Source organism: Styela clava, chromosome 5 (genome assembly GCF_964204865.1).
Source record: "Styela clava chromosome 5, kaStyClav1.hap1.2, whole genome shotgun sequence".
Lineage (NCBI taxonomy): Eukaryota > Metazoa > Chordata > Ascidiacea > Stolidobranchia > Styelidae > Styela > Styela clava.
Window position 1 is genome coordinate 9,442,588 of NC_135254.1, and position 18,127 is coordinate 9,460,714.

At 35.2% G+C, this 18,127-nt stretch overlaps 2 protein-coding genes and 1 pseudogene across 2 annotated transcripts; 2 read left to right on the forward strand and 1 right to left on the reverse strand.

Annotated features, from left to right (window-relative positions):
• Window positions 1-3,930: 3,930 nt before the first annotated feature.
• Window positions 3,931-5,965, reverse strand: LOC120343833 (broad substrate specificity ATP-binding cassette transporter ABCG2 pseudogene; annotated as a pseudogene).
• A 7,100-nt stretch (window positions 5,966-13,065) lies between these two features.
• LOC120345000 (DNA polymerase epsilon subunit 4-like) lies at window positions 13,066-14,504 on the forward strand. Its single transcript, XM_039414359.2, has one exon. The coding sequence runs from the start codon at window positions 13,481-13,483 to the stop codon at window positions 13,814-13,816; it is 336 nt and encodes a 111-aa protein (XP_039270293.1). The 5' UTR covers window positions 13,066-13,480; the 3' UTR covers window positions 13,817-14,504.
• Window position 14,505: 1 nt separating this feature from the next.
• Window positions 14,506-17,263, forward strand: LOC120344999 (spermatogenesis-associated protein 24-like). The gene is made up of 3 exons (XM_039414358.2): window positions 14,506-14,757; window positions 15,364-15,533; window positions 16,394-17,263. The coding sequence occupies exons 1-3, from the start codon at window positions 14,506-14,508 to the stop codon at window positions 16,644-16,646; spliced, it is 675 nt and encodes a 224-aa protein (XP_039270292.2). The 3' UTR covers window positions 16,647-17,263.
• Window positions 17,264-18,127: the final 864 nt, after the last annotated feature.

The window sequence follows — 18,127 nt, forward strand, 5'->3', positions numbered from 1 at the left end:
ATAGTTTCCTCGCCTTCGTTTTTGTCGCTTGTTTCGCTATTTGAATCAGTTAGAGACCTTTAGTCCATTTGCTTTCGATTTTCCACATTCCTTTTGAGCTCCTCACTTCTTTCCGGCTTCGGCATTTCTTAGCCTTAAACCTCATAATGAATAAGGTTGATGCACTACTTCGCACTCCGTTTTCGCAGCTGCCGCTGGAACAAAAATTAGAGGTACAACGTCTTGGGCCTTATCAACCAAAAAATTGTTCACTGGAACAATCCCATGACGGAGGAAAGCGTCGGCGTACATTCTGCGCAGAAACTTGGTATAAAAAACACGAATGGTTGTGTTACAGCGAGGACAAAAATGCACTTTTTTGTTTTTATTGCCTACTTTTTGCTACCGCCCGTGACTCACGTTGGTGTAAATTTGGTTTTAGAGATCTTAAACATCTTTCCGAGCGTGCCAGGGATCATCAATCTTCTATGGAGCATCTGGACAATGCAGTAAAATACCGAACATTCGGAAATGTTATTATTGCAGCACAGTTGGATGAAAGACGCGCGGTTTCTATTCGTCGGCACAACCAAAACGTCGAGAAAAACCGCCATGTTCTCGGTCGATTGATAGATGTTTTGAAGTTCATTGGTTGTCACGAGCTGTCCCTCCGTGGGTACGGTGAACGGGCTGGCTCTTCTAATAGATGGGTATTTTTGGATATGGTGGAATACACCGCATCCCTAGATACAGTATTGAGAGATCATCTTGATGCCGCAACTGTTTCGTCGAAAGGGACATCTAAGGATATCCAAAATGATTTGCTCGACTCAGGGTATAAAATTTATTTACAACATTTGGCTCTGGAAATTGAGAATTGCCAGTTCCTTTCGATTCAGTCTGACGAGACAACTGACATCACGTGCGTTTCCCAACTGGCTGTGATTTTTCGGTTTGTGAAAGATGGTAAACCTACCGAGAGATTTCACAGTTTTGTACCAATCGTTGATCGCACGGCTTGCGGGATATCGGCTGTACTGAAAGAAGTGTTACAGCCTTACAACGCGAAGTCAAAACTGATAGCTCAAACTTATGACGGCGCGGCAGTCATGAGTGGGTCGAAACATGGTGTTCAAGTTTATATAAAATAAGATTTTCCTCATGCGCATTTTTTACATTGTTATGCACACCAATTTAACCTCGTTATTAAAAATATGTGTCTTGATACCCCTCTCGTCCGTATATTTTTTGCAAATGTTTCGTGGTTTTCTTCATTTTTTTCCGTTTCGCCGAAGCGCTCTGACCTCCTTCGCCAGATATGTAGCCGCCGTCTCCCAGCTTGTGCACCAACACGTTGGAACTTCCAATCACGCGTGGTGCAGGGCGTGTCCGAAATTAGGTCTGAGCTCATTGAGTGTTTCAATGGCATTCAGAGCTCTCCGGTTTGGGACGAACGCTCTGTGAGGGAGGCGGCAGGTCTAAAGCGTCTGCTAGAAGATGGTGAGTTTTCATTTTTTCTCGCTTTTTCCTCCACAATATTCTATCACGTGGATGTATTATACGGCGCATTGCAGTCAAGGCTAATGGATGGAGCGTCTGTGCAGTCGTGTATTTCAGACTTCTGCTATGCTGTATCTCGTATCCGGGAAACAATAAAATACGACGACACATGGAGTGCTTCTTTACGCCGCGGGCAAACAACGCAGCGTTTGATTTTGTCTGCAAAGGAATGCTGTGACATTCTGGTGAATCAAATAGACGATCGTCTGCGCACTGAACACCTTGCCGCGTTCTCTTTGATGAACCCCAAAAATTTTTCAAAATTTGCACGTCAATTTCCCATCCATTTGTTGGCTACTGTCTCCAAATTTTACCCCATGATAAACGTGGGAAAATGAATTGCGATGTATATACACCAATCAAACTTTTTTGAACATCACATCAACTTGCGCGCTCTATGGGTTCCTCATAGATAACACTCTAGTAACTACCTTTGAGGCGTCTGCAAAATTTCTGGACATCATTTTGACGACGCCTATGTCTTCCGCCGACGCAGAGCGAACATTCAGCACGCTGAAGCGTATTAAAACGTATCTCAGAAACACAATGAAGCAAGATAGATTAAATTCTTTGGCTGTTTTATCCATTTACAGAGACGTTATTTCTGGGATGCAAGACTTTAATCAGCGCGTTATTGAGCATTTTGCTTCCAAGAAACCGCGGCGTGTTGCATATATGTTCAAGCAGTAGAAGTCTAGCAGCATATATATCTATGAGTGAGCGACGCATGTCCTTATCTTTGCATTACCTTTCCTTTCTTCATAGTAACGTTTTAAACCTTATTTTAGGTTTTGTCTGCTTTCCCGAAGTTTCTGTTAATATGTCATTGTATTTATCTGGGTAAATATTGCCTTTCCTTTTGAAAGAGGTTTCAAAATAAACTATGTCTATATTTATTAATCCCTTGACTTGGACCGGTTTTGAAGACACTTTCTTATCGTTAAAAATTGTCGCTTTTGCCGATTGGTTGTTACCGATGGTTTTTATACTCATAAAATGATGGGAGAACTTACAGCGCTCATCCTGTCCCCGTAGATTGGGGTGACTTGGTCCCGCAGTAGCTTGCCCCGGTTGTCAAAATGACCACGCGCCGCCACTGGGTTTTACAATATAGTTTATTCAGTCAGTGTAGAAATAGAATATAACAGATTATAAAAAATATATGATGAAGGAACAAGCAAGTAAATCCAAGAAAATTACTACAAAATATACAGTTTTCCAGATATTGTGTTGTATAGGATAAAAATACACACCAGATATATGCTTTTAAGCACAACAAATAAAAACCATGAAAGCAATGGAAAGTCAAAATATTAGAATTAAATTCATTTCGCAATTCCATTCCCAGACATAATGTATCACAATAATTTTACTTCTGAGTTATTTTATTGAGCTGCATGGTTTCATCTCCTGATAATATGGAAGAATTGCGCTCACTGAGCACTACCTCATTGTTATATAGACAGATGGGAAAATACCAACCACTTGGTTCGGTTCTAAAGTTATCAGGTGATTATGAACAAGTTGTAATTTATATGACAGTGATTAATGCAAAACAACCTAACAAAATAATGATATTTATCACACACCACAGTTACTACCAAGTGCAGGGCCAACAAGTAACATACAGTATTACCGCTTTCTAATTCTCGCAGCCCCGTGAAGAAAACAAAAGGCGAAAAAAAGCAAAAGGCTGCCCAAGCCCGCCAGCAACCTGTGCGGAACGCGTCCAAAGTTGTCTGAGCGACTTTTCAGCGGAGAATGTTTGTTTACATCTGCTCGCTTGTGATTGGTTGAAAATACGGATGTTTTGATGTCGAGAAAAGGTCCATAGCCTACTTACCTTACTACTGAACTTTTGTTAGTGGATAATTGGTACAATTTGTTACGTGTAAGCCCTGTTACGTGTAAGCACTGCATTCTCTTGCTTAAAATGTATTTCAATATTATATTAGAAAACCGTCTTAAAAGTTTTCATACTGTCTTTCTCAGTCTTTGATTATTACCAAATCACAAATGGACACAAACATTACTGTCTATTACCCAGCAAAGCAACGCTACAAGTAATTTTTATTATGTTGACGTCACCACACAAAACGTCGAAGTGAAAAACGAACCCCGCAGAAACTTTGGAAATATATAAAAGTAATATCCTTTTAGCGACCAAAACAATCTTTACCCACAAAAAATCGAAATCTGAAAATTTTAAAGCAATTTGTCCGGTAATTAAAGAGAAAAGCGATTTTTTTCACAGCAAGGACTAACAACAACTGACTGACGCAGAAAGTACAAGGAGAAAAAGTTAGAGTTATTAGTTATGAATGAACAATCTTTACTCAGGTGAATCGGAATAGTGAGATTCTGAAAACTTTATGTTACGCAATAAAAAATATGCAGACATTTTAAGAATAAGTTCGTCTACGTGCCAGTTGAATGTAAGTTAGAATATGTAAACCGACAATAATACAGCACATAGAAACATGGTTTTGCCACATATCCCAATCCGTAATATTTTGGGCACTTTCTCCGACGTTAAGACTGGTGTGAAGATACTCTTCCCCCTCCACAGACACGCAAATTGTCTTGTTCTCGTTTATATTACCGGTGTAGTTTACCGAACCATAATAGCCTGTCGGGGGAGAAGGCTGAGACGTGAAGTTGGTACAAGAAGAAAATATTTGCCCTCGCATTTCGTTGACAGCCAATGCAACAAGACTATATCGAGCTAAACTTAAATACTGTAACCAAGACAGCCAAGGCATCACGCTCCCAACATTTATCATAGCACCAGAAAATAGGATGCTGAATACGAATGTTAACATTAACATAATACTTCCAATATTTGGTGTCAAAGACGCTAAATAAAATATTCCTGTTGCAACTGCACCATAGCTGGTCAGGATTACAGTCAGTAGAAATGTGAAAAATGCTCCGGGTTCTGCTTTAAATCCAACCATCCAATAGGATATGGCACTCAATATTATGGGAGATATTGTACAAAGTGGAATGAGATCCGCAATGATTTTTGAAATGAAATAAGGAGGAACGCTGTAGTACCCTGAAATTTGCTCGTGTCGAAATATGGCCTGGTCTCTGCTGAATGTGTTAATAACAAGCATAGATCGCATTAATAAGTTGGCACTGATAAAAAATTATGATCCTAAACGATTTTGAACTCCTATAACTGGGGACTTGTCCAATTGAAAATAAATTAGTCCTATTACTAGTCCTATTACCACGTTGGTCGCGGTATTTGCTAGTAGCGATTGCGGGTGACGTACCATGTTCTTGGCGGTACGTCTGATTAATATCTTTGTTTGATGCCTGAAACTTGTAGCGTACATTTGACCGTGGTTGTTTTCCGCCACGTAGACAGCCTCTTCTATTTTATTCAGTTTTTCTTGCAAAGACACTGCGCTTTCATTCTCTTTATAAGCCGTCTTCAGGATATTTGTTATATCTTTATTTACTTCTACTGATTTTCCATCGGCGGAAGAACAAGTAATGGCCCTCTTGTGATCACCGTTTAGAATGTCAAGAAAGAAATCTGCCGGATTGTCATGAGTCTCACAAATATATCCAAGATTTTCAAAAAATTGGATGGAGTTAGTAGCATCGCCGTGATAAACTAATTCTCCGTCAGAAAGGAGAGTTAGAGAATCAAACAGTTTATAAATGCTATAACGTGGTTGATGAATAGAGCATACGATTGTATGTCCTTCTTCTCCAAGCCGCTTGAGAAGAATCATGACTGACAATGCTGTCGCCGAATCCAACCCGGTTGTAGGCTCATCCAAGAAAAGTATTTTTGGCTCCAATAGAAGCTCTATACCGATAGAAGTTCTTTTCTTTTCTCCTCCAGAAATACCACGAATGATTTCATTTCCTACTTTGGTATCAGCGCAAGCAAGCAACCCCAAATTTTTCAATAAATTATCAATCCTATTTCGTTTGTCATCTTGTGAAATCGAAGTTGGTAGTCTAAGATTTGCGCAAAACCATAACGTTTCTCTAACAGATGCTGTTGGAACTAAAAGATCATTTTGAACAACATAACCACTCAGATAACGAAAATTTTTCGGTATTGGTTGGCCATCTAAAAGCACAACGCCACTGCAGCAAGCGGGGTCTTTTCTGTTTGCTAATACATCAAGCAGAGAGGATTTACCACTCCCAGTTGGTCCCATAATTGCATTAAGACCGGGGGGCATAACGCCACTAATGTCGCTGAGAATCACTATTTTTTCCGACATACGACAAAATCCACAAGGTTTCTTCACTTCTACAGTGTACGATACTTTGTGAAAACTCATCACAGAACCCGATGTCTTTGGGTCTGTTTCTTCTTCCGGTACCACTGCTATGTTTTCAATCACCACTGCCTCCATATTTTCTGAATTGCAATCAGTAACGTTTTCTTCAGACATTCTTTATTACAGAAAGTACCACAGACGGAAGAGAATGAAATATATTTTAGCTAAATACAAAATAAAAATATGATAAAAAGCATGTCATGAATTTTGCACAGTAAGGCGCCTAGATATATCCTACTTGATTGGAGCTCAAGCAATACCAACAAGAACAATATAATAACAATACAATCAGGGATGGCCAATTCGAATAAAGTTTTCGAATATCTCGTTATTCCAATATCGGAATTAGCGTTCATAAGAATATCGGATATTTGTGTGACGTCACACATTTTCGACGCCGCTCTCAAGACGTTTCCGTTGAATGAAAACATTCCCGATAGAAACTTGCGCGTGATTGTTTTCATCACCCATCGGCGTAAGGTGTTATTCAGGCCGTAAATGCCTCTACGTTTGTGTTATTTTGTCTGAAACGGAAATTTTTTACAAATTTGTTCCACGATAACGATGACAATTATTTTATTTTTGCACGTGCACGGAATTGTGAATCTGGTAAATACATTCATCGACGGCGAGTTTCAGAAGACAACGCAACTTTTTGATTGAAAAGCGGCTATTTAAAATACTGAAAATAAAACCTGTAAACAATATAAGTTTTATTGAGTCCCGCGAAAATTTAAAAAACGCTTTTCTAGGCAGTGAAAATCGCAGAATTTTGTGTGCCTCTGGCACACCTTATGTTTGGTTGGCGTTTAGAAACATATCGTCACGAACTGAGGGCGGGATATACCTGATTATCCATTACTTCAAATTGCCGTCGAATATTTTGAAAGTATATTCAATCAGTTTTATTTTGATGAAATAAATTTCCCTCTAAGATGTTACAGAGGATATATAGACTTTTTTTCGGGCAATTTACCACACGTTTTTTTTTATGACCGCGGATTGCAATGGTATATGAGGATTTTATTTTGTCGACGCAACCGCAGGTTAAATTGAAAACAATTAAATTAATAAAGAAAGACATTTTAAATATGCCCGTATCGGTCACGAATTCATCACTTTGCACAACAGAAAAATATATATTCGTTGTTATATTATTTGTTGTAAAAGTCGACTCTTTTAACAGGTGGCATAATCGCGGCGAAGAATATGTATTTTTAATTTACTGCTAAACTTGTATATTCATTGTATGAAATGAATTATGCTCTACACTTAACAGGATTTTATATCATTATTTGAGATTTTTCTAACGGCGATAACGAGTTGGCAAGATTGCAAAAATACGTATTAAAATTAAATACATCAGGCAGTTTATCTCGTACGTTTAGGTCACAGATCGCCGTGGACCGAATAGCATGTTCTTTTTTTGACGTAAGTAGAAGAAACCGCGAGTTACGTTGGACACATTAAATTATTATATAAAGATATTTTAAAATCTCGTAGTTGTCATGGATTGAATATTTTACGTAACAGAATGATCACTATACGCTGAAAAGACGGCTCTTTTAGCGAGCGCGAAATCGCGGTGGGTGTTACAGGCGGCAATGGGAATTTCCGATTTCGAAAATCCTGGCTGCGCGGCTGGCAGTGGTGGTCATCTATCCTCTACTAATTTTTTTTCTAATTTCAAACACAACAATTTGTTACACATAATAACAATATGGTTCACATAAATTAATATACAAATATACTGGTAGGTAGTAGAATACTCTGTGCTTAAATATTAGAATTTTTAAAGGCATAATGGATTTTCTATTGTTGTTGCTTGTTTCAGTTGCCTGTATTGCCAATAAAGTTTATTACTCTCAGAAAATAAACACAATTATCTGAATACAAGTAGTATTTTTGTCAATAGACTTGACTATTATCGTAATATCATGGTATTGGTACCAATGGTAGAAAGCGTCAGACAACTCTTTGGCTATCATTTCGTATGGTCATTTGTACAAAGTGAATAATTATAATAAACTGACTGTGTCACAAGTTGCTATTATTTTTTATTGATTTATTGATAGCTATAAACTATCAATTACATTGTGTACATATATTGTTGGTTTGTGGCTTTATTCTGATATTTTTATTGAAGCTTATTTCCCTAATTTACTGGGTTTTAGTAAACTAAGCAAAAATGTGTTATTTTCGATTTTAGAATGTATTCGGAATTCCAGATTCGAAAACATTATTTTAGAATGTATTCGGATTAGTTTAGTATTCGGAAATGGCCATCCCTGAATACAATCCATTGTCCATGTCGTGTCCCAAAATTAACGAAAACGAGCTTCTTCTGACTAAAATAGATCAAACGCGAAGAATTTTCTCAGTCAATGAATAATTCGATTTGCTAATAATTTGAATTATTCAACCCCTTCGATCTACAATCAATTTTTTTGCAACTAAACTTAATGTAGCAGTTTATGAAAAAAATTTATAAAAAAAAAATGAAAATATATATACTAAGAAGTCTAGTCTTATGCGTAGAAATAAATTGCAGTTGTGCATTAGTAATTGGCGTTCCAGAAATATGGCGCACAACCTGATAAACCTAACCTGGTGCACATACTATGTTCAGGTTGTGCGCCATCTTGGTACACATACTTCGGGAGCATCTATTAATTTATGTTGAATTCTGACTACACAAATTCTGCTCTTGATAAAAAAAAAGGATTGACATTGAGGTTGTAATCTTGAACATTTCGGCGGAAAGCTCAAATCTTGATAAATCTCTCTTTTTTTCCTCTAAGTATATATGCTTCTGTTAAGAAAAACACAAATATATATCATAAATTCCATAATTGAGTATTTCTGATACTTGCCTACTTTTAATTGCTGAGTAATAAACTAGGTCAGGTCTTGATTTTCGGAAGATTCACTGTTAAGCGTACTTTAATGACTGGCGATTTTATCATGAAATGACAAGTATAAACAACTTCGCTGTATTTTTGGGCGGCAACGTTTCTGCTAATCGAACGATTATATGAGATTATTCAAGTATTAAAAGAATGCGGCCGCAGGCAATGATAATGTTAAAATCCTTTCATATATCAGCGTGTTAAAAAAGTAACACAAAATTTAATCCTAAAAAGTTGAGAAAAACGCAAATTATTTTGTCATTGCAACAAATCACGTCACAGATATCGATTCCAACTAAACTCTTAACATAGGAATCTATAGCATCCTATTTGACGTTCAGTACACTCAGTTTTAAAATCTTCTCTTTCACGCCTGGTTACTATAGTTACCATACGCTTTCACTTTGCAAGCATGATTTCATTTTCACCTCATGCTTCCACAGTCTGTTGCTGATGTTTATTCCATGCCCTCAATAGAGATAATCCAGACAGACGGAAGCAGAGTTGTGAAATTTTTGAAAAAATGTGCAGAGCACATCCGTCGCGAATCGACAAGATCATCTAGTCAACTTCAAACTCGGGTTGATTACAACCTTCAATTTACTTGGAGTGAAGATTCCACTTTTTACACACAACGAAAGATATCTACTTGTTTCCATACCAGATAAATATATTAAATCACCAAAGTACACGCTAACGATCGCAAAATTTAGTTTTATTTGAAGGCAGTCATGTTTTTCTTTTAAGGCGCCGTGAGTTGTTTTCCTTCTAATTTGGCGCCGCACGAACAAAAAGTTTGGAAACCGCTTCACTAATATATTGCAATACGCATATCAATTATAAAAGAAAGAGAGTAAATTGTATAAGAATAATTATTTATTATTAGTGTTAAAAACATAATAATATAATACAGATTTATTATAATGTTTTTACACATTAGTGTTCTGTAACCGGAACTCCAGAATCCAAATCACATACATGCGGGTAACACACCAATGGTCGATATTAAGAATTTTCTACAGCATTTTATGATATAGGATTTCATATTTAGGTGTTATATTGTTTCAATGAAAACGAAACTGTTGATTATGATGATTCACGAAGTCACGAGGATAGTCGATGCTGTGAACACGTGAGAAGGTAAAATAGGAATGAAATATAAAATGGCGATTTCGATACCCGGACGTTTAGAGATTCTCCTATTTCTGATTCTACTTCAGAATTTTGAAAATCCTTTGAGAAGCACATTGTAAATTAAGGTCTGGTTTCAGCTTGATTCTAATCCCACTCTGGCAACCAGATTGTCTGAGTTGTCAAAACGTGCGCGTCAAGTTCTTCTATCGTAAATTGTTTTTAATACAACGACAATTTAACGCACAATTTACCAGTAGTTGTTAAAAAATATAGAAAATGATACTGCAAATTTGATGCCAATTTAAACAAATGTTTGAACAAGCTAATCTTACCGTAATGGCAGCGCTTTATAATATGTTGTATATATATACAATTACATTGTCAACAATGTTTAAGGTCAAGCGGTCATATTTTGTAATTAAGTTAAGTTCTTGAATTCGAAACTTAGTATTTTATGTTCCGGGCGGATTGGGGATTAAGTGTTTGGGCAAAACATTTTTTCGAAACACTTCTACTTTGAAAATTGAATTTAATTGAAGGTTAGATACGTGTACAGTCATACGATAAATTTGTTTCAATAAATTCGGAAACAAGATTTCAGTATGGAAATTTATAATCAAGTAAAGTAATTGAAACTTATAGCATTGTTCTCCCCATTGAATAATATTTGATATATTGCATGTACAGTACGATCTTTGTTTTGGTAACGATCCCTACTCTATAGAAGCTATTCAATGGTCCGGCAACTTTAGCGCGAAAGCACAGTCCAAGTAAGAAATCGTTGCGCGATGATCGATAAATCTAAAGTCTCTGTCAAGTGCCAATTTTATGATGTGATTCGTAATGTAACGATGATTACTACGGGAATGATTCCAGTAGCAAAGATGGCGATTGCTATACTTCCCTTCACAATTCGAAACACCTCACAATTTATATCCCGGTTGTATCGATGAGTGATATTCATTCATCCGTGTTTATTCGATTTTGGGGTAAAAGCAAACAATGGTAGTAATTTGGAATGTCTGGATCTTGATGGCGTTTCTTCTGCTACAAATAGAAACTCAGGCTGCTATAGCCTACTCATATTATTTTTAATCCCAATGTTTATATATAAAAGAGGTTTGGAACATGCTTCACTACTATCTCTTCCAAAGAAAACTATACCTTTGTTGAACAGATCATTGTCGCTGTTCTATGGATGTAGCATCGGACATCAGTACATTCTTGATGTTTTTTATTGTTAGGCAAATAACGATGTATAACTTGAATATTTTAGTCAATAAAAGTTCTGTTCACTTATGCTCTTAGTATTAACAAGACAATTTCATGCCATAGAGTCAGTTGTGGGATTCAGCCGGTTCGCATCGGTTCTATAGAACCGTCTCACGGAATTTTATGAGATCAGCGAACCGGTTAGCATTACTGCTTATTGTCAATGTTCTGTTTGTAACAGAACCGGCTGAATTATATGACTTTTGTGAAGGAACTGACTGACAAAAAATTTGAATCCCACCACTGCATAGAGTGTGCCATGTGGGAGTAAACGGTTACTGGAGCGATTTGATAACAGGAATTGAGCGTATTAGGTAAAAGATGAACCGGACACGAGTAAGAAGTACACAACACCAAACCTCCAGTTATTCCTATCCTGCTAATCTGTGCGTTAGTTGCCTGGCATCACCTTCTCAAAAATCTCCCGACTTTCGCGGAGCACGAGTTCGTATCTTCGTAAAATAAAAATCGAGAACAGCCATGGCGTAGTCTGTCAAGCTGGCGGAATATAAAAACGTGTTCTCGTGAATAAAATGGAACAGCCAAACTTTGGATAAGATATCTAATTTTATAGGATTTATAGAACAAGAGAGCTGTGCTCAAATATATGGAAACGTCACAAGGTGTCGCTATTATTTATTCTGACACATAAAAACGAATCTCTTGAAGTCCAAGTCCACAGAAATTTTTGAAATAAGTAAAAGTAATAGCCTTCTGGCAAAAAATCAATCTTTAACTACTGAAAATTTCAAAGCAATTGGTCCAGTATTTGAAGAGAAAAGCGATTTCATCATGGCGAAAGAGAATAATAACAACGACAACAACAACATAATATTGAAACGATCGTTATGTACTCTGACGTGTCCAAAAATCAGGAATGAATAAAGGTAATAGGCTTCTAACAATCTTCAACCACTGTAAATTTTAAAGCGATAGGTTCAGTAATTGAGGAGAAAGGCGATTTTTTCCATAACAAGAGAAGAAGAATTCTAACAACACAATACCAAAACGATCCACAGATTTATTTCGTGTCTAACAAGAAGAAGGAATACCAACTACAAAATATCAGATCGTATCCGAAAAAAAGGCATAGTGGGGTCGAAGGTCGGCGTAGATGTTCGCGGTGCTGTATAGATTTTCAAATTTACGTTTTTTAGACTGTTCAGCTTTTGGGTGTCAGGGGGATGGATATATTTGATACAAATGTCTACAAATGATACAAAAAAAAAAAAAAAGTCTATACAAGTGTATGTAATTATTAGATAAATAATAATTGGAAAAACTTTTTTTACATCCTTCATCTTAAAAATATTTGTAATCTTATACGGTAAATGATGATTATGAAAAAAGGGAATTATGGAAAAAATGAACGGTGATGAATTCTTCCTTGGAACAACCATGAAAAACATATTTAACATATTAATAATGTACTGTTGGTAATTTTTTTGATATTATTCTATTTGTTATTTTTTAATATATATTATAGCCTATATTCTGTATATTTGATCAAACGCGGAAATTGCTGTTCGATTATTTGAGTTGCATGTTGCATGGGTGAACAGGCACATGCATTTCTGCTGTTTTAAACCTTACTAAAGGTTTTGCCTGTTGTCCCGTCCCGATTTTCCCCATTGTTCTGTGTGTTCATCCTTATGTTTTGTGTGTTTGTTGTTTGTTTCGTGAATTTTTTTTTCAGGGAAGATCGAAATAAACTTATTATATTATTATAAAAGTTCAGTTTATGTCAAAATAAATTTGAATTTAATAGCACTAGGTTTATATCAAAATCGTCTGAGAAAAAACAAAATATATCAATAAGTGAGTTAGGCTAGTCTACTGGTACAATGTCACAATATAACAGTACGAGTACCGGTAGGCTATTTAGGTGTTATGGCATCACTGCATTAAGCTCCGCACAATCTGTCAACATACAGATTTAATTGAGTTGATATTTTTCATAGAGAAGTGACAAGTTCGTTCATAAAAATTGCTTTAAAGTCTTTATGCTGGTATGATGCAATTGCTGAATTGAATGGTCACTATGGAATTGATTCGGTATCTATGCAACTAGTGACAGAGTGAATTATGTACCGATATATTGAGAAGTGTATTTTTGACTGGTTTATTCGTCATGTATTCATGGAATTTTTATTCAGCCTATCCATATATGGTTTGTATGAATACTTTACTGCCTTATACTTTACACATCAATAGTATTATAATATAAAATTGATGAGTTTTTCCAGTTTCAATTTCATACCGTATAGTCTGATAGTCTAGGTATAATTACTATCTGTACTGTAGTTACAAAAGATGAGTGAGGAAACTGTTGAAGTCAACGAATCCAATGATGACATTGAGAACACAAATGATCACACAGATCAAGACGGAGAAAAAAGTGAAAAACTTTGCAGACTTCCTATTGCTCGTATAAAAACTTTGATAAAAGCAGATCAAGATGTTAACATTGCTAGTCAAGAATCTGTTTTCTTAATAGCCAAAGCAACCGAACTTTTTATCGAACAATTATCGAGAGATGTTTATAGAGTAACACAAGGAAATAAAAGAAAAACAATTCAGAAGAAAGATTTGGATATGGTGCTGGAAATTAATGACGAACTGGCATTTTTAGAGGGAACATTGGACTGATATGATTTTAGCAATCATATTGGAATGCAATACTTTATTTTGTACTCTAATAAGAAGTGTTCCTCATTTGGATTTTGCCTAAACTGCTCAATATGTCATGAAAGTGTGGAATATGTGATAGGCACATTACATATCTGGTTTTACTGTGTATTTACTGATATAAGCTTGCATTTGTCATCCTTGCTTATAATTTGGGAAAATTAACTTGGAAATTGTACTACTGCATCTAATTAGACATCCCAAACATTCTAGTTTTTCCTTGAGCTTTTGTTCATTAGATATTTTTTTGATTTGGTATTTCTTGTATCTATTTGAAGAAAGTTTAAAGTTACTTCTGTTAAAGCAAAATTGAATTTTTTTGCACAACATAATTGTTATACCATTTATTAGTAAGATTATCTTAGTTGTGCATATAATGTATTAGCACCACTTGAACGAAACGAATCTAGTATGTCTAAGGTTGAGTTATTTTTTTATATTCTACCTATTTTGTAATATGTTATATATTGTGACACTATCACTCTGAACATCAAAAACCTGAGATGGTGAGGTTTTACATTGAGACATGAGAGATCTCGTAGTATCAAAATATGCAGGGTCAATGGATATGATTCTGGCTACTGCACAAAATGAACTGCCATTTACACTTTTTTCTCTTTATTTCTATGGTTATATCATGATCTATTAGTATGGATGAATTATCAGATCATACATTAAAATTTTCCGGGAATATAAATACTACTCTTTCATCATCATTCTCATCTTCAATTGGCAAGACTGAATTAACAGATTCATCGACAGCAAGTTGTTCATCGACTCATGATCTAGTAAGAGCGACATTGCAAGATGTGATTGGACTTCAACACAATGCAATAGAACAAATGTTAGAAACAAAAGAGAGACATAAACTTAACTATGTTATGAAAACAACTTATGACGAGGTAAAATTAGTGCGAGTAGCATCAAATAGTAGATTACCTAAATACCACCAAAATTCAGGTCCCAATCACTAATTATTTATTTTTAATATTCAGTTATTTTTTTTATTTATCGTAGTCTTAATTTGTTCATTTTAACTTGTTTTGTGTTTGGAAAAATTTGAGAAGATTTGAATGTTTTAAGCTTTTATTGTGGGAAAACCTGATTTGGCCCAGACCCACCCAGACTCTGCGTCCAGTGGCCCCTAGGTAAATTAGTTCGAGGCCCCTGATGTACAGTGTAAAATGCATTAGGATATCCTAATATTTCATGATTTTTTTCTGATCCTTCTTGATGGCAAGCATGTAAGCACATAATTAATTTAATTGCTATAAAAAAGAATGCGTTTTTCAAACTCCTCCACATGGTTATTATGAAGCCCAGTCCTTCGAATTTTATCGTAAGCATGCCATCACATTGAAACGATTCAAGTAGTACCGTATATGTAATTATGTGGCATTGATTAAAATTTTGGCAATGTGTATGACTTGTTAGTTCCAGCTAATGTTTGATTTCAAAGTTTTCTTTAGTTATGAAGTCTTTCGTACACAGTTTTTCTAAACTTACAGGCTATCAAGCAATTTGAGGATGAACAACTTGAACATCGGAAAACAAAGTTACTACTGGAGAAAGAGCAAGAAAAGTTGAGGTTTGCATTAGGAGAAATTGAAATACTTACAAAACATCTTGAGAGAGAAAAATCAGATCATGAGAATTTAATCAAATCTGTCAAACAAAAGTGAGTTGTTGATATTATATGCATGTCATTGAGTGAATGTCTGGGTTAATACTTTTAGCTAGGGCTGGGCATATCGAATTGAATATTTCTATTGGATATTGATAGGGAAATTATGCGAATCGATTCAGAAAAAAATTTTGAATCACCGACATCTTGTTTTTTTTTGCCGTCAAAGGTTGAAAAAAATTTTTCAAAATTTTTGTTGAAACCATATTTAAAATTCACTTCTGACATACAACTGTTTTCTTTCTAATGAGATGTTGATGAAACAGATTTCTTTTATGTGAAACCACTCTGTGATCTGACTGTGTGATGAATTCTATGTTTTCAGTAATTTATGTGTCTGGAGGATCCATCACAATAAAAAAACACACATACATTTGTATATTTTTTAAGATTTGGTTTGAAAAAATATCCAATTTGATTCCAAAATTTTGAGGTATTTGGAAATGCCCATCCCTAGCCATAGCTTGATTTGGCTAAAACTCGGATATACGCTTTATAAATGAGAGTATGTTTAATATATTTGATTTACATTAAAAGGTGGTATTCAATATTTACAACACTTTCATTAATTAGATTTATGCTTGATTGTTTTTATTTCAAAATTTGCACATGATTCAAATTTTTACTCTTTTTTGTGAAACCATACTTATATCTGTTGTTATAAAAATGGAGCTTAATGTCATATGGCCACAATAGCCAATATTTATTGCCCTTCAATGTTTGAATATTTATTCTGGAAGGTGCTTTGAACTCTTGTGGTAATGGACAATTCATTGCACTTGTTTTTGAACTTCTTATGTAATTAGCTATTTGTTTGTGGGGATTTAAGCATTGAAATATATTTTTGCTGGCAGAGCCAACAGAGAAACTCAAAGAAGTGATCTTTTATACGACAAATGTACGAAAAATGAAGAAATCATTCAAAGGCAAAAAGATGATATAACATTGAAAGAAAATGAGATTTCAAATTTGAAACAGAGATTGAAGTCACAGTCAGCTTCACATAAACAGTTTATTCATGACATGGAAATTCAGAAAGTACAAGAAGAATATATGGCTCGTTCACTCAGTGAAAAGGATAAAAGGAAAAGGCGGGGTGTACCTTGACAAACTTCTGTTTTTGGGTGAAAGACTCGGTCTGATGTTTAAAAATTGAGCTGTTTGGCATGAATGATTTTGTTCCAATTAATATTGAAATCATCATTACAAAGTAGTTGATATTATAAATGAATCAATTCATGCTGGAAATCATAGATATTGACACTCAACATACGTGACTTGATGGCGTTTGTGCAGATGATTATGTGTCAAGTTACAGCTAGCCTAACATATTTAATTTTCCTTCAGTTTTGGTCATACTCTATTATTTTTAAGTTTTCCTAACCCCTAATCCTAATCGACGAAATTTACAGACTTCAGTTGGAACACACAACAATATTCTCACAAGTAGAACATTATCATTCGGAATTCTCCACATTTTGTGAAAAAATGGTGTATCATGTAGGAATTGTAGATTTGTTTTCTTATACTTTATTTCTTCATATCAACAGAATTATATATGTTGGAAAGTTAACTAAATAAAATTACTGTAGAATAATTTACAATTATTGTTGTATATATACTTAATATATCAAGAGTAATAAATTCTATATTTCTTATAAATCTGTGTTGTGTTTCCTGTTAGTAAGTCGACAATAAAATGGGGTTAACTGAAAATATTTGGTTATACTTCATTTAAGCTTATTCTAACTTACACCTACCTGATCAAGCTAGATTATGCTCTAGCAAAATAAAGCTTGACCAGACTTGTGTCTGTGAATCTCGAACCAAAAAGTTTTGAAAAATTATATGTTGGTAATGTTATCATTCTCTGTGGTAATAATATCATCAAGGTGAAAAAGTCGCTGCAGCAAGCGGACGAGTGAATTGAGTTACGGACGTAAAACAACGAGGCGAATATGTGAAATATACGGATGGACAACGCTAATTTTTTTAGTGAAATATGCAAAAGAATAGATAAAAATACGCTTTCTCGCAATTTCTTCCATATTTAGATACTAAAAATGGACATAAGTTGGTCAGTTAGTTACATCGAAAAGTTTTTTTTTTTAACAAATCATAATAATAAGCAACGAGAATACAAACGACTTGAATTTAACAAAGCGATCCACACGTTAGGACTGGGTCGTCAGCAAGGGATCACCAGTGAACGAATCTTTTCGTATGAAATGTGCAACTGAAATGAACCGAAGACGAGCGACAACACATGCGGCGCAGTTCTCGCAACTGATGATTCCAATCCAAGACGAACTTGTGGAACTTTTTTACAATCAATGGCATAAAACTTGAGGTTTATTAGGAATAATTGCATGCTTTATTGCTGCCGTACTAATCAAATAGTAAGACATACTTCGGTAATATTTTTTACAGTATACCGTACCTGTATTTCTAATCATAATCGAAATGAATTTTGATTGATTGAATTTCACTTTCAGACTTTTACGGTACCTGTACCGTACCCTACCCTATAGGCCTACGGTGCCGGTCCTCTAGGAGTTACTTTACTGTAGAAAGCTATGAATTTAGTT

Coding starts and splice junctions, on each gene's coding strand:
- LOC120345000 (XM_039414359.2), top strand. CDS start 13,481: ATGAGTGAGGAAACTGTTGAAGTCAACGAATCCAATGATGACATTGAG.
- LOC120344999 (XM_039414358.2), top strand. CDS start 14,506: ATGGATGAATTATCAGATCATACATTAAAATTTTCCGGGAATATAAAT. Junction 14,758..15,363: donor TGAAAACAACTTATGACGAG/GTAAAATTAGTG, acceptor CTAAACTTACAG/GCTATCAAGCAATTTGAGGA. Junction 15,534..16,393: donor ATCAAATCTGTCAAACAAAA/GTGAGTTGTTGA, acceptor TTTTGCTGGCAG/AGCCAACAGAGAAACTCAAA.